Here is a 17,022-nt window from a genome sequence, read left to right as displayed (position 1 = left end):
AACTGAAAAAAATTGGGAACCACTGCTCTATATAGATAGCTGAAAACTTTTATTAAGGAAATTGATGATTGTATTATTAACGTTCCCATATATTACCCCAATAAGAAATGTATATGGAGAATACTGTATCTGTTAAGTAATATAAGGGCCATATGATCATATATGATAATTTATGAGGGTATTACATGTAAATGCATAGTTGCCTACTCTCCCGGAATGTCCGGGAGACTCCCGAATTTTTGGGAGTTCTCCCGGACTCCCGAGAGAGTAGGCAAAAATCCCGGATCCAGCATCTCCCCGTTGTTGTAAATGGTGGGGGCGGGGCTAACCACGGCATTGTGGCCCCACCCCCTGCTACTATTGGCCAGAATCTCCTAAGATTGACGGGGCAGGGCCTAACGGGGCATCACAGGTGGCCACGCCCCCTCGACGGACCCCCTCCCGGACGGCTGGTGTCAAAAGTAGGTAAGTATGTGTAAATGTGGAAACAATCCTATCCGTATACAGGGATAGCTGCTTATTCTAGTATATTGTACTGAAGCATGTTTGAAAACACGTTGCCCCCAAGTGGTGGAAGTTGGTTATACATACTTGTAGGAATTGACTGTCAAATTATATTAACTAACCCCTCAAAGATATCATATATTAGCTCAGCAAGAAATATAAATGGGGGATATTAAATAAATGGTGATGATGATGATATTGCATCTGCTATACAAGTATTATGAATGATCATATTAGGATTAAGAATTTGTTTCAGAAATAGTAACCCAGATAGCAAAGACCTTATTATAAACAAATAATAAGTGAAATACCCTTTTGTATACATTTAAAAGGAAATTAATAACTGGATAATAGAATAAATTGACAAAGCACTAAAGAGTGGAGTTTTTAGCAAGTTCATTTTAGAGAACACAGCACGAGCACTATTCACCTTTTCACAATACAATTTTATATTTTGATAACAAATTTCAAAAATAGGTCAAAACATAGAAATAAGAATGTTTTAATGAATTAAAAAAATACATTACTTTATATAATTTGATCTCTAATAAAGAGTGCCCCAATCAGAATATCTTTCTTCTCTCTGTTACTTTGCTGATACAATCTATTCTGGAGAGCACCATCTAGTGGGGAAGATAGTAACAGTTATAAATGTACGTAATCTCATTAAAGGACACTGCAGTCAGGCACTGATTACAGAGAAATAATAACAGAGAACAATAGCTCACATTTAACTTTTAGGTTCTGTTAAGATCATACTTTGAGAGACTCACAAATTTCGTGACGGAGTTTTCCTGGACTCTCGGGAGAGCAGGCTAACCTCTTACCTCCTGCCCACCTCCTAGTGAAGTGTGCGGGATGGGGGCTTTGTTAACGCGATCTGCGCCAAATCATGTTATTTTGTCTCTGCCCTCCATGGCGTCATGATGTGTTTGTGGCATTGCGCCACAGAGTGGGGCCAAGATTACGCAATTCACCGCAAATCACGTAATCCCCTCACATGGCACTTGACCTCCCCTCCAGGATCTCCTGAAGTGGATAGAAGTAAAGTTGGCAAGTATGGTCAAGATATATTTGTGAATGTTAGTAGTAGCTCTTTTATATGAGACAGCTTTTAGTTTAGGTTAAGGTTGGTGGGTCTTTATTTTTTTATTTTTTTGCAGTATAACTTTCAGCAACAATTGTTTTATTTAAACTACCTATCAAAGAGCAAAAATTGCAAAGTCAAAGAATTGCTAATATAAAATGAGTACAATTTTATAAAGCCTTAACAATGATTTAGTAACAACCTCAAGAACCAGCTTAAAAATTGTTTTGTATAATGTTAAAGGTGTTATTGTGTCACAAGGCATGATTTGTTTACACCACTAAGGGGCTTTAACCTACCATTAAGCATTCTTCAGAGGGTGATAAATAGGCAAATTGTATCTATCGCATCTAATTCAGTTTTGTTGTGAAACAAGATCTTAAATGGAATTGTAAGGTATAACACTCTCGCAAAAGAAGCAATTATGGGGTTTAGAAGCAAAAAAAATCATTTGGGTGAGTTATAGGACAAAATACCTATTTCAAACTTTGTGTTTTAAAAGGACAAAAGGTCTAAATACAACACAAACACAAAATATTTTCCTGAAAAACTAGTGCTTAACTTGAACATGTGTATTTATTTTAGAAATGTCCAGTAGAATACACAAAGTAGCTCATTCTACACAGATAAGTTTCTGCATTACTTTTCCACGTACTAATGTGAGTGGGAATTGTCATTTTGAGCAACCTCAATGTAACAGTGCCCCCAGTGGACAACAAAAACTTAAAAATAATTGCTCGACTGTACCAAGCAAATACTTTCCCCAAAAAATCCACAAGAGCCTACTATACTGACTGTAAAATATGCTTACAGTATATTGTATATTTATTGGGATAAAACGAAAAACAGGTTTACAGTAGTAGCAAACATTATCCATCCACGCAAGATTACACTGCAATGTGGGCACTTGGTCAAAACAAAGATGGCGCAAGATTGGCAGTCTCCTCCCATTAATTCGAACGCAGTGTTGACGTGCCCCGCCCACCGGTCTTCCCACAGTGTCTTCTCAGCAGAGATTCCCCCACCCGTTACCCGTATGACGTCATCGCGCTGTAGGAAAGCGCGGAAGATTTGAAAGCGCAGTAGGCCGGAAATACAGCGGAGAGGTATGTAGTACCGGTAGGCGAGCATTTATAGCCAAGATAGCGGCGCGACAAGACCCGTATCGCCGGATCTGCCACTGACGCTGCAGGCATAACAATAGCTATGCTGGTGCATGGTCTTCTGTCGGCTGTTATCGTGCACTCTTACCATCACAGTGTGGGGAATAGAATTAGCACTGAAGAAGTATACACTTAGTGTCATGGTCTATAGGGGACATTCATGTGCTACAGCTCCAATGCATACTATTAATGGTCTCTTGATACTTTTATACAATAATACTGGGTCAGCACCATAGTGACAATAATAAATTCTTAATACGTTCAAATATGTTCACATAGCACGGTGGCTCAGTGGTTAGCACTTCTGCCTCACAGCACTGGGCTCGTCAGTTCAATTCCCGACCATGGCCTTATCTGTGAGGAGTTTGTATGTTCTCCCTGTGTTTGTGTGGGTTTCCTCCCACACTCCAAAAACATACTAGTAGGTAAATTGGCTGCTATCAAAATTGACCCTAGTCTCTCTTTCTCTGTCTGTCAGTGTGTATGTGTGTGTTAGGGAATTTAGACTGTAAGCTCCAATGGGGCAGGGACTGATGTGAGTGAGTTCTCTGTACAGCGCTGCGGAATCAGTGGCGCTATATAAATAAATGGGGATGATGATGATGAATGTTTACAACTACTATCAGTCTGTCTCCGTTATTCCCAACCAAGTTAACTGGTCATAATGTGTCACAATATATAAGCAACAGCTTTCTGAACTGCAGGGTTCCCTGACATGGTGAACCCACACTTGGGCTGGGTAAGAGGGGGGCGGACGGTGTAGGTGAGGATCTTAAGTAAACATTAGTTTGTAGGTGGAGTTAGCATGTCATAAGTGCACATTTTATTTGCTTTTAAAAATAACAAGTGGCTATTAATATGTTGCATGATTTCTAACATCCTCTCCTCCCACAAAAAGTTTAATGATGATATACAATATAAAAAGCGTTAAGAACTGTATTTAAATGTTTAGAAAATTGAAAGTAAACAAAATATTTGCTTTGATTTTGAAACCTATTTATTCACAGTTTTTGCTTTATTTATTACACTGTTTAAAAAACAGTGTCACAGATGTAAAATCTCCTTGGTTTAAAGGTGTTTGTGATGTGTTCTCGGTATAATTAATGATGTGCATCTTAAGACTAGGCTCATCCTCTGTTTTCATGTAACTATTTTACAGGATTCCTTTCCTATCTCAATAAGTTTGGTTTTAAGCTGACTTTTTTTTTTAATTTATGTGCACAATTTTAGAGTTTGTGAGAAATCTATGTAACATATCATAGTCCTGATGGGTCATGGTGCTGCTAAAATTGGAAGCTGAGCAATAGGAAAGATGGACACCATAGAGACATAAAATTGTTGATGGCAGAGGAGTGATTGCCTGATCTGTTCTAGCTATTCTCCACTTTCCACAGTTTTATTAACTAACCTTCCTCACCAGCAATAGTATATAACACAATTTGTTATATTTAGCAGACTCTGCTGACATGTACCTATAGCTGGCTGATGGTACAGCTTGGCTTTTATGGCAAGGGAGGTCCCTCACAGCACCTCTAAGGTTTTCAGTTACAGAGGCTATGTTAGATATTTGCTGTTTACACTGCAACAAATAAAAAGCTGCTAGGCAGATCACTGTATAGATATTACACGTGTATGTTTCTGGAATGATTATAGTAGAACTGTTGGCCATCAAGAAGTTGAGTTAAATTTTTCCAACACCTTGGACAGCAGCGACATTGAGCAGAAGGGTGATGCTAGGTAACATATAGTTTGGTCACACAGATGAAGCTTTATAAAAATGAAAATAAAGAATTTAATTTTGCTAAACGTAGCCCCATGTTTAATCCCATTTGACTTATTGATCTACATTGTTTATTAAGCTTAATGTGTTTTGCTTTACCAGGCAGCATGTACACCTCTACTCCTCATTCAGGGGGGCGCCCAAAGCCATTGTCCCCAGTTGGTGTCTATCTGTCTCCAGCCACTAGATCACAGTCTGTCAGTGCGGCAGGGACCCCCACCCTGCAAAACTTCACCAGTAATGATGATGAGTGGGAAAGGAAACAGCGTCGGCGATCCAGGGTGATTGACTTGCAGCTCAGTAATGCGGATTCCCCGGCATCTATTATCTCCACTTCTCAGAGGTAGGTTACCTACCTGTTCCCACCACTTCTATCTGAAATACAGTCTAAAGAACAAACCAGGGTGATTTAAAGTACACTTAGCAGCCAGATTTTCTCTGGTTTTTTTTTATAGCTTATAACTTTCCCTAGTAATTTAATTTGGTTTGTTTGACTAGCTATGATTATGCAGACGTACTGCTGGCTGAAAATATTTCCATCACCAGATTTTAATATCTGGTACTGGAAGCTGAAATTAAATGAATGTGCATTATTTTAAAATCAGGAATACCTTTATTAAAACGTTATGTGAGAAGGGGTCTACTACATAAGTATTTCTTAAATAAAAGAACAAGGTGTGTAGAAGCTAGATGCATGTGTTATAAAACCGTGTCGTCAGAAAATGAAGATACACATATTTCTGTTGATTTCTGGAAGGCAAAGAGAAATCTCATAGAGAAAATTCTAAAGGTAAGCTTATTGACTGTGTTAGCCCTAAATTCATTACAGGAGTTTATTTTGACTTAATTTTTTTTTTACATCTATGATTGAAACATTGCTGAGGTTCTATATTGCTAATTTCTAACGGTATTGATGGGCGTTTTGTTTCTCACAGATCTGAGGCACTCTCCTTCCTACCCAAACTTAGTAATGCGCAGATCTCAGATCATTACTCTACCTGCATCAAGTTGTCCCAGGAGAATGTAAGTACTCTGCTCCTAACAGACATTACTTATAGCAATATGCATTTATGGGAACGCGTAGGTTTTAAATGGGCATATACATTTTCCTCAATATCCAGTACGTCTCATCAGTATTGCATTTGTGTGAATAACTACTTAACCTCAGAGAGATTTCTATTGCTTAGATCTCCTGTTTATAACGCAGTATACATTTCAATGATTGATTCGTGTTGCAGAGAATAACAACAAAGAATGCGTTTGGACTTCACCTGATTGATTACATGGGGGATATTCTTAAAGAGAAAGACAGTGAACTGACTAACTTCAAGGTGAATAAGAGTCTCATTTCTCTGCGCTCATATTCAAATCTAATCTCTGACTTCCCATCTTCACATTGGTCACACTCTTATTTACAGGTTGCAGCTGGGACGCTGGACGCAAGTGCTAAAATCTATGCAGTGCGAGTGGATGCAGTACATGCTGATGTGTACAAAGTATTGGGTGGACTTGGCAAAGATTCGCAAGGGGCAGATCAAGCGGAAAACCCTGGTATGTAACCATGGCTGGATAACCACCCTCGACATTGATCTATTTACATCATCATCATCAACATGGGAGAAAAGCCCAACCGCTGATTACTTGAATGGAGAAACTCCGAATAACAAGGGCTAGCTTGCAAATTTTAGCCTGGGGGGCGAGCCCTGTGACCCAGCCCAAGATAGCATAATATTGGACCAGCGCTAGGAGCAGATGCCCCCTGCCCTGTAGCCAGTTCCTGTTGATCAACTTGGACGAAGTTGATCAGCAGACGTCTCTGCTATATACAAGGAGTGTTTGGGATCCCTACACAAGGGAAGGAGAGAGATGACTCGGGCACAATATTATTTACAGTGGGAAATCCCTTTAAATAGAAAAAACAGTTGTATTCGATTAAAATGTTATGTGAATCTTATTAGGTGCTCGACTGGAATTTCATCTGTTTATTATAGAAAAGAATCACTTTGGATTTAGATAATATTATATAATATTTTTTTGGTTATTTTCACGCGTTTGTGTTTTATGATTTTTAGTTGTTGGTGCTCTTTTTTCACAGAGGATGCGGGTAAAGACCCTGAAAATAAGAGGAGGAAAAGACAACATTCAGTGGAAACAATTGAACAGAATCTTAACAACATCACCTGTTCAGCGACAGACCGCATTGATCAGGTGAGTTTATGCTGTAGTGAAAACAAATTAACCATTGGGAAGGCACACTTTGATGTAAGTAAATGGCACCACCATGACCTAACAATGTGACAGGACTATGGCTTTGGTGTCCTATCATAGTTAACCCATCTCTCAAAAAGATGTTTCCAGATGTCACCAATAGAAGTCGCACATCTCCTGTTTGTGTATGTTTGTGTTTAATTTGCATCAATGATAAGTGCCGCACACTCCAATGCTCAACGGCATTAGCATTCCCTGGTTGTCATTGACCACATGTGCCAGTGAGGTGACTGCATACCTGAATCAAGTCTACTCTTATTAGTCAGCTTTTACAGATCATTCTAAAAATGTATCTACTAGTAACAGTCCTTTATGTTACTAATTGGTGGATTTTTACATTGGAACTCAATAATAAAAATAATTAAAATTATCATTATTTGTGATAATAGTGTCTGCCTGCACTGGTTACCACTAAAATGGGAACAGTGACTGTCTTGTCTTCTTGCCAGAGGGGAAACTATGATTAGACTAGACAGGCTGAGCCTTCTACATATTAACAGGTAACCCCATTGTGGGATTCCCGTTATAGTGGGAACCAGACCCAATGTGAACAGTGTGGGGATGGAGCCTCTATGGTGGTGAGGGCAGCAAAACAAATACAACCAAAACAGCATGCTGCTTCCAGAGACTTATAACCACTACATGCTGAAATTTCCTGGGGCTCTTCCCCGCACCCCTGGGTTGTGGGTACACAGACGATTATATATTGTGCTTTTTATGTCTTATGCACTGAGTGGTTTGGTTCTATATTGTCTATGCAGATGGCTCAAATTGATTTCTGGTTTCACTGGGCTTTTTTTTTTATTGCTCCAGGTTCCTCCATACCTGATCCCTGGGAAAGGAGGGCCTTGAACATAGTATACCTTATCCTGGGAAATCGTGGGCATAGATCAACCCCCTTCCTTTTTTTTGTAATTGCATAGTGCACACCGCTCTATGTAATAAAGAAGCTTAAAAAAGGCAAAGGAGAAAGTCACCGGTTCTCTGTCAGTCCAATGAAGATTGAGTACTGACACCTCTTATTAGTCAGAAGGGGGTTAATAGAGAAGGAGAACCTGTGTCTCCCTGTAGTGGTATACAGTATGGAAATAACATGTGCTGAGTTACAGTCATAGGTTTTGGTTAGCAGAAATGCATATGTTTAGAAATCACACAGCATTGCGTTTTTATTTATTGATTGATAGCTTTATTACATAACTGTAACACAGTCATCTGGAGATATTCTGTGATGTTTTAAAGGACCAATACATTGTGAGGGATAACCGGTCTACTGTTCATTGTAGAACCAATAGTTGTGCTACATGAAGCTCCAGGCTGAGAGGTCTACTTATAGACATTGTCCTGTGAGTTACTGATCTGTCTTCACACATTTCTGCAGGTGGACCCCGTGTTTCAGAAAGCGGCTGCCTCGTTTGATGAATGCAGCACTGTGGGTGTGTTCCTCAGTACACTCCGGTGCTCAAATTACCACAGTGAGCTGCACTTTGACAATTACGTGATACCACTATCCACCATTGAAGAGGAAAAGCCCCCTGCTCCGGGATCTGTGGACATTACTGAACTGAAACGTATGTAATACCATAATAATACCAGCTATTTCAAGTTTGTCAAAAATTCTAGTGTTTGGATTATTTTGTGTTCCGCTAAAATGTTAAATATTTATTAAAATAAGAATTTGCTGACTTATCAAAGTCCTAGTGAATGGAATGGCCAAATTCTCATGAATATTTGTAATGCAATCTCCATAGTCAACATTTACAGTAGAATGGGTCACACTGAAGAGCTCAGTGACTTTCAACATGGCTGTGTCATAAGATGTCACCTTTCCATCAAGTCACTTGTCAAATTTCCCTGCTCGAGATGCCACGATCAACTAAAATTCTGTTATTGTGAAGTGGAAATGTTTAGGAGAAAGAACAGCTCAGCCATGAAGCGGTAGGCCTCACTAACTCACAAAATTACAGGCAAGGGCTGAAACATGCCACACGCAAAAAATAGTCTGTCCTGTGTTGCAACACTCACTTCAAAGTTCCAAACTGCTTCTGGAAGCAACATCAGCACAAGAACGGTTTGTCGGGAGCTCATGGTTTGGGTTTCCATGTCCAAACAGCTACTTGCAAGCCTCAGCTCACCATGTGCAATGCCAAACCTTGCCTGGATTGTTGTAAAGCACACGCCATAGGATTCTGGAGCAATGGAAACGCGTTCTCTGGAGTAACAAATCACGCTTCACCAGCTGGCTGTCTGACAAACTAATCTGAGTGTGGCGCTTTTTATCTGAGTGTGTAAAGTTTCGCTGTTCCGACCTTCCAGTCGTCTCCATGACGACTGGGGCGTCACTTCCGGTTTTGCCAAGGCAAAGGTTGGACGCCGATTACACTAGACAGCGCACCCCGGCATTTCAGAGCAGCTGGGCGCATGCGCAGTAACTAATACAGGCTGGTGGCTGTTTAAACTAATATTGGCCATACTTCCTCCTGTGGTCTATTACAGGGCAAAGCCCTGATTGGTCAATGTTACTACTTAAGGCAGGGAGGGCTTAGCCTCCCTGCCGGTTATAGCGTCTTAGTGCTGTACTTGTGCTGACCTGCTCTGATACTCTGCTGGATTTCTATTGTGACCTTCTGCCTGTTTACTGGACCTTGCCTGATTGCCTGTGACCCTGACCTTTTGGCCTGTACCTTGGATTCTGCTGTTTTGCTCGTGACCTTGACCTTTGGCGTGTTTTCTGACTATTCTACCCTGCAAGTGACCCCTGACCTTGGCTTTCGTCTGACCATCCATTACTATCTGTACTGTCTCCGGGCCTGTACTGCGGTTAGTATAAAGAACCTACACTACATTGGAGTTAACTCCTGGGGGCATCCAAGTACCTGTGAGCGCGTCTAGCTCTACGGGAAAAGCGACTGCTATAAGTGAAGACCTCCGCCTATCAGTTCTGCAGGTTCGTTATCTGACCAGACAGCCCAACAGATCAGGGGTTGTTTTTCATGGCTTGGCCTGAACCCCTTTGTTCCAGAGAAGGGAAATCTTTAATGCTACAGCATACAATGACATTCTAGATAATTGTATACTTCAACTTTGTGCAACAGTTTGTGGAAGGCCCTTTCCTGTTTCAGCAGGACTTGTACAAAGCAAGGTCCATCAAAAAATGTTTTCCCAAGATTGGTGTGGATGAAATTGACTGTCCTGACCTCAAACCCCATCAAACACCTTTGTAATGAATTGGAACACCGACTGCAAGCCAGGCCTTACTGCCCATCATCAGTGCCGGACCTCACTAATGCTCTTTTGGCTGAATGGATGCGAATCCCTGCACCAATGTTCCAAAATCTAGTGGAATAGAAGAATAGTGGAAGCTGTTATAGTAAGAAAGGCCATGTTAATGCCCATGGTTTTGGAATGAGATGTTCAACAAGCACACATGGATGTGATGTTCGAGTGTCCACGTACTATTGCCAATGTAATATATGTTCTGAATATCGCAAACATGTGTTGTGTTTTCTGTTTTGTTTATTTTTTTAGCCCACATTTTTGAGGTTTCAGTTTGCAAATTTATATTCCCTCTTTCTGCAGCTCTTGTGGTGAATTGTGTAGAGAAACGTCCATTATGTCCGTCACTCTCCAGATTCCGCTTGATGCAGTTGTGTGGTGATGTCAAAGATGAGGTATGTGCCACATACATTTGTAATATACCAAATAGTCTTCCTACTTCATGTATGCCTTTAGACTTCTAGAAGGGGGAAAAGGTATAATTTCAGTCTGTAGGACAGAAGTGGTGCTACCCTTCAGAGACTGACTCTTCATGCATCCATAGGGTGTTCAGAGCTTTAAATCATATGTCCACTATATTAAATGTGAATTACCTTCATATTTATTCTATTCTATGAATGACTTGGCTGCCATCGTTCCCTCCACAGTAATAGCTGTTGAAATTTGTCCCAAGTTGCCAAGTAAAAATGTAGCAAAAAGATACATTGATCCAGCGCTATAAAAGAGATAGTAGATGATGTGCGGAGATGCCTGTAAGGAGAGATCTAGCTAACCCTTGGGTTAAAAAAATAAATTAATTAAATTAAAAGGTCAAGGACCAGAGAAAATAAAACATGTAGAATTCACATTGGCAAAAATACATATACCTCACATTAAAAACAACATTATAGCCATACCGTTAGATGGGGAAAAACAAAAGCTACAAATATGGTTCTTTAGAATCTCTAAGAGAGTCCAAACTCAGTCCAAATTTAAAAAAAAATCTCAGATCCCAATCGGAACAGGGGCACAAAGTCTCATGAACATATAGTGTCTCACAGTACTTGCTGTTATGAAGTCCTTCCTAGTGGTAATAGAATTGGAGCTACGTTGGCCGGCTTCTTGGTAGTCGCAGACTGCCAAAAAGCCATTTAGCCACTCAGTATGTCTATGGAAGAAAACCCAAGTCTCCAGTGATGCGTTGCAAACTGGTGTGCCTCTGCCCTTGTATTAGATCCAGATCCCCCACCGAGCCATTGGCTGATTTCCAGTGGCAACTCTATTGCTGGTGTATCTGGCACTCTATGGGGGGTATTCAATTGTTAGCGAGTTCGCTAAAATACTCACGCTTGAAAAATATTACCGTTAATACGGTAATATCTCGCTGGATTTCAACTCGCAGCTCCGAGCTGATATCCAGGTAGTAAATTACCGTATTAACGGTATTTACGCGCAGATTACCGTATTAGTGGTAATATTTTTCGAGCGCGAGTATTTTAGCGAACTCGCTAACAATTGAATACCCTCCTTAGTGTGTGTAATGTTAAATAGCGGCTATCTTGAATCTACAGATCTTGACAACCATGGAAGCCTGCAGGAAACCATTCTTGTCTAGAATAGCTGCCACAAGAAGGTTTACTATTTTCTGCAGGGACAATATTTTGATAATATCCAGGCTTTTTTCTGGAAGTCTATCATCATGCTCCGTAACCATCCCTTTTTCTGCAGACTATCTTCTCGTTAACTGATAAATACAAGGAAAGCGACCATGCCTTTGATATCAATGCAGAGGTGGAAGAGGATATCCCAGAGCCGGCAGGTCCTGAGATGGATGATTTTGATGCGGACATGTGTGATGGAAATGAAGCTGAAGATCTGGGGGAGTTTGCAGAACAGCGTGAAGCTTGTAGGACAGAGAGAAAGGGGTATGTTCATATTCTGTTCTCTAAAATTGATGGCGTGAGGGACAAAGGATAATGATAGAGCATATTCTTTTTCTGAAAGATCAATAGAAGCTTGGCACAAGCTTCCATCTGATCTAGCTGAGAAAGCAGTAGTAAGGGAATGTAAACACACTTGTCATTTACACATTATAACTGTTTAGTAATTGTTTTGTAACCTTTTTAGAGTAACTTTTGTTTGTTTTTTTAATTTTTATACTAAAAACAAAATTAACTTGCTGTTTCCTTGGAGACGTTATCAGTGCTAGAGTCTGTTACGTTTTATCACTAGTGGAGGCAGAAGCTAGTGCACGGTCTTTGTAGTGATGGGTAGTTATCTCTTGGTGTATTGAACTGAAGTTTTAATAATCTTATAAAAGCAAGTAATAGGTGAAACTGGGATTTTTAAAACTTTTAGATGTCCGTAATTAAAATTTCCTGGGAACATAGTGTTTATTCATTACGGCTTTCTCCTTTACGCAATAGGAAACACTGCTGAAATATAAATGTTTGAAAAAAGGAGAAATAAAGGATGCAGTTTTTCTACTTTTTGTCCATTGCATGGAAGCCACTATTCTACAGTATTACTGGACTTTTTAATATTTGTAGCAGGATCTTACCCCTCTGTGTACTGCACAATATACATTTATCATTCACCAAATAGTGACTGCTTCTGTAAATGAACAATAGGATTCTAAGTGTCACCAGATGATATATGTTGGATTTGGGTCATCTCCTTCTGTCCAGGTCACAGATTACTCGGCTTGGGGAGGCTGATATTGGTACCATGTGCCTCCAGCTGTCGTCTTGTCCTGGAGAATATTCATACTTCAGTCCTCGCACCATGTCCATGTGGGCAGGGCCTGAACACTGGCGCTTCCGACCTCGGCAGAAAAGTAAGTGCCAGACCCCCCCTCCCCCCTTGGGCCTCGTATAGGACAGCCAGCGCTGTGTCAGTAACCAGCTTCTCTGATTTATCCTTCAGTTGAGACTGTTGGTGACAGGCAGAAGGCCAAGAAGGTGAAGAAAGTCTTTGAACTGAACTTTGAAGAAGATATCAATTTTGAGACTCATTTTTGTAAGACTAGGGTAAGTCTTCTCATTAACAAATGGCGAATTAAGTGGCTCTGTGGTTCCAGATTGACCTCTAAGGTGCAGTATTCAGCCAGTGCTATCCGGCTTTGACTAAAAATGCACCTGGAATCAAAATGGTATGAAACATCTGCCTGCTTACTGTATTGGTCTATCCACTGGGAGGGTTGTAGATCTTATTAACTGGAAGTCCTGAATTTTATGTTAGTGATATTTAACTCTTGATGCCATTCTCTCCTACTTGTTACCTAACGTCACAATTGACGATGCATTTAATACTTACCTTGTCTTGCTGTTACTCTTCCTGTGCTAGCTAAACTAAGAATTGTTTGTTACAATTCATATTCTCCATTGTTGAGGTTGGCAGAAATTGTTATTTTTTAGCCACTTGGTTGAAAACAGTATCTGATGTGATGTCGCACAGGTGCCTATTAACATATGTTCAGAGTGATTACCTTGAACGTCATGTCTTTAGGACGTACTCTCTACCATGTGACAGGGTAATACCACTTCAGTTCTACTTGGTACCATGGGAGTGATTGCATTGTATAAATTCTAACGCTTTTGTAGCTGGAAGCAGCAGCGTTCAAAGATCCTGTGTGACACCATCCGTAAAATGATCAGCGTCTATGCAGTACTTGGGAATAAATGTTTTACGGGAAGCTGCAACAATAAAAAAAATAAACAAACTGTTTAGGCTGCCTTGTCCGTTATATTATTATGAATACAACTCTCAAGCAGATAGGTTAGAAATAAATGAAAAATATGCTACTATTTCTCCTTGTGATTTCTGCTCTTTTTCACTGTTGTGGTGGTAGAAAAAGCCACACGTTCATCAGTTTCAGCCTTGGCTAAATTCTTGTCTGCATAACTGCAAAGAATTCTCAGGATAGCATCTGTCAATTGAACATCACACGGGAGAAATTAAGGTTAATTCAGATAACTCGCACCAATTATATTATTTTCATTAAGAGCTACAGGTAGCATGTCTACCAGGAAAGTTATCAACCTATTATTATATAATTACACATTTGACTGCTCAACTAGTAAAATGCCCATTTTTATGTTAATTACAACATTGTGCCTCTTTATGAGTTTTTTATTTTGTAGACTTTTTGTACCTGTCTTAAGTATTCTCGTTGCTAGACGTTGACTGTTTGGCAGAACTGTATTGGTTAATTGCTCAGAAAATTACAGAAAAGGTATAATCATCTAATGACTTCACGCTAGGAAATAGGATCCTAATAGACAGCTGCACTGTGCAGTATTCTTAGTCTGGGAGAGAGCACAAGAACTGTTAGATTGTATACTATGTATGGGAAAGAACAGGGCTGGCCAGCTGTGAGTCCACAGGTCGGTTGGGACTCTTCAAGGTATTTTGATAGCCACGATCTTTCCTGACAATGTCAATAGACTGTATTAAAACATATTTTTAACGGTATTCAACTCATGAGCACACAGTTATAAATGCAGGCTTTTTATGTAGATGTTCGGGCAGGTATAGATCATTTTACATAAGGTCTTCTGACAATTATTCTCTGTATAGGCAGCAACAACACTTGCAAAGTCCACCCTTGAGAACCAGAATAAGAAGTCTACCACCCTGCCAGCTGACTTTCACTACGACCCAGACAACATTGTAAAGATGAGCTTAAGGCCCGCAGATAGGGTAAGATCTCAACCACTCTCTCCCTCCCCCCTCCCCTTGTGCTTGTTAACTGAATGTTAGTTAACCCCTATATTCTCTCTAGATCAAGAAGACTGCTCCTAGAGACCCTGTTTCTGAAGATGGTATTGCAGAGTATGACTATAACAATCCAAATGATACCTCAAACTTCTGCCCAGCCCTGCAGGTGAGGACTACTGCTTAACACCAGAATGTATTTCCCAGCAAGTCCTTCTATGCAAAGCGTGTGTTATAGCCACTACACTTTCCAGGTCGCAGACAGTGACGATGATGATGGTGGCTTCATGGGAGTTGGTGATGAATATACACAGTTTCCAATGCACACTGATGAGACCAGGTTGAGCATTGATGGGGAACACCATCTAATTGCAGAGCCACATAAGGTGAGGAGAGCAAACCAGGAGAGAGAGAAAATGGGAGGAAAAGGAGGATATTTAATGCCATATTTTGCACATTTTCATGCAGGTGAACAGAATAGAGATAAATTATGCCAAAATAGCCAAAAAGATGGACATGAAGCACCTTAAAACAAGCATGTGGGGACTGCTGACTGACAGATCAGACAAACTGGAGGCGGTAAGTGAGCATGGGAATGGAGAAAGAGGTCAGTAGGCACTCCCCTGCTTTGGTGGTGGGGCCACCTGTTTTCTTGTCTTCCACCTGACATTAAGCGGTGAGGTAGTATGGATAATATATAGGGGTGTTCTGTGCAATGGTCAGAAGGTTGCTGTGCATGAAGGGACGACTGTATGCAGGGAGAGCATTGTGTATAAAAAAAAATAGGTGAAGGGAATTTTAAACTTCTAAAGTAATATTCTTATAATTTAGGTAGATTCAAAGGTATGAAGCTATTGACAATTAACAAAAGGCGAGTTTTAGATGCTTTGCATCTGTTCTCTAACAAACTTTTATTTGGTCATCAACGACTAGAAACAGTAGATGTTTGGTGCAAACACTTTCTTAAAGGTTACATATCCATCACCCCAGCATTTTACATGATAATGTTTCATTGCTTTGGCCTTAGTGACTTCTTACACTAGAAGGCAGATGTGTGACGTTTTGACTACAAGGTGGATAATGTGTACCTCGTTGAGATGGTACAGTGTTCTCCCCAAAAAATGTTGCTAGCTGGGTGGGGGCAGCTGTAATACTTTGCAGTATTAATAAAAAATGTTGGAGGTTTTTGCCCACACCTGCCAGGACTGGTCAGATTGGTGGCCATTGGTCTAACACACACTGCTGGCTGTAGTGCTCACATAGTGCCTGTTCTAATAGGAGAAACAATGGTTTATTATATTATAACAGGACTCTGTTGGGCTCTAAGAACCGAGTGGCAAGTAAAAACAGCCGGGTGGAGCACCCGTGAAATAGGTGCTGGGGAGAACACTGTGGTATATTCCACATTGTATCTCACATGTGACCCAACTTTAAAACTCTAACTTAATTAGGAACACACATCACTGGATATAAAAAGCGTATAATTTCTCTAAACATATGTTAATGCTTTTCCTTTGTTTATCCCTTTAAGCCAACATCTAGAAATGAAACAGAAACTGCAGTAGTTAAGGATGAGAGAGTTTTCAGCAGTATCACAAGCGAACTACAGAAAAGGTATGAGATGGCAAATAGGATTATTTTTTTTTTTTATTGATTTGTGTGTTTATACCATGTGTTGACCTATTGCATCTCATCAACAGATTACCTACCACGATGGCACAGAATCTCTCTGTGCCTCTGGCCTTTGCTTGCCTTTTGCACCTGGCTAATGAAAAGGTTAGTAAACTGAAGACCATTCACTTACTACAGAAAATCTTATTCCACAAACACACTGTGGATTATGTAATAACATGGTGCAAAATACAAAAGTACGCTGTGATCCTTAGCGACAATCACAACATTGATAGGTTACAGCATATATATGTTGTGCTTGCAGTAATTAAGCCTCATTATCCCCTTCATCTTTCCCTTTTCTCTAGAATTTAAAGCTGCAAGAAGTAGATGATCTGTCTGATGTGTTGATAATGCAAGAAGACTGACCTGAAATCAAGAGCGAGGTGATTCTGACTGACGCATATGGCTAAAATAAATATAAAAAATGAAATATTTTTAGAACTTTCTCCTGTCCACAACGGCATTGTCTATTTGAAGCAAGATGTATCTGTAAATAATGTATTTATGTGAAATTTTTACATTTTTTTTATGCACATGTATCTGTACCTATTAAAAAACAAAATAAAATGTTTGTCAGC

The 17,022-nt window shown here is 40.1% G+C and overlaps 1 protein-coding gene across 2 annotated transcripts; it reads left to right on the top strand.

The window, feature by feature from the left end:
* The first annotated feature begins 2,591 nt into the window (after nucleotides 1-2,591).
* On the top strand, nucleotides 2,592-17,021 carry NCAPH (non-SMC condensin I complex subunit H). 2 transcript variants are annotated; one of them, XM_075207356.1, is made up of 18 exons: nucleotides 2,592-2,697; nucleotides 4,637-4,877; nucleotides 5,470-5,557; nucleotides 5,773-5,865; nucleotides 5,953-6,085; nucleotides 6,630-6,742; nucleotides 8,181-8,370; nucleotides 10,379-10,470; nucleotides 11,783-11,979; nucleotides 12,742-12,890; nucleotides 12,980-13,083; nucleotides 14,633-14,755; nucleotides 14,838-14,939; nucleotides 15,025-15,156; nucleotides 15,239-15,349; nucleotides 16,302-16,384; nucleotides 16,471-16,546; nucleotides 16,750-17,021. In XM_075207356.1, the coding sequence occupies exons 2-18, from the start codon at nucleotides 4,642-4,644 to the stop codon at nucleotides 16,807-16,809; spliced, it is 2,082 nt and encodes a 693-aa protein (XP_075063457.1). In that variant the 5' UTR covers nucleotides 2,592-2,697; nucleotides 4,637-4,641; the 3' UTR covers nucleotides 16,810-17,021. The 2 variants fall into 2 exon arrangements, with proteins under 2 accessions (XP_075063457.1, XP_075063456.1); XM_075207355.1 differs by having other exon boundaries at nucleotides 16,471-17,021.
* Nucleotide 17,022: the final 1 nt, after the last annotated feature.

The sequence above is a fragment of the Mixophyes fleayi genome, chromosome 4 (genome assembly GCF_038048845.1).
Source record: "Mixophyes fleayi isolate aMixFle1 chromosome 4, aMixFle1.hap1, whole genome shotgun sequence".
NCBI classification, from domain to species: domain Eukaryota; kingdom Metazoa; phylum Chordata; class Amphibia; order Anura; family Limnodynastidae; genus Mixophyes; species Mixophyes fleayi.
The sequence above is the reverse complement of the archived record's forward strand: the minus strand, read 5'-3'. Positions and strand labels throughout refer to the sequence as shown.

Bases quoted from the DNA above. Each gene is read 5' to 3' on its own strand.
- NCAPH (XM_075207355.1), top strand. From the start codon at position 4,642: ATGTACACCTCTACTCCTCATTCAGGGGGGCGCCCAAAGCCATTGTCC. The intron at 11,980-12,741 runs GTATGTTCATAT...CCTTCTGTCCAG, and splicing joins TGTAGGACAGAGAGAAAGGG to GTCACAGATTACTCGGCTTG. The intron at 12,891-12,979 runs GTAAGTGCCAGA...TTTATCCTTCAG, and splicing joins CTTCCGACCTCGGCAGAAAA to TTGAGACTGTTGGTGACAGG.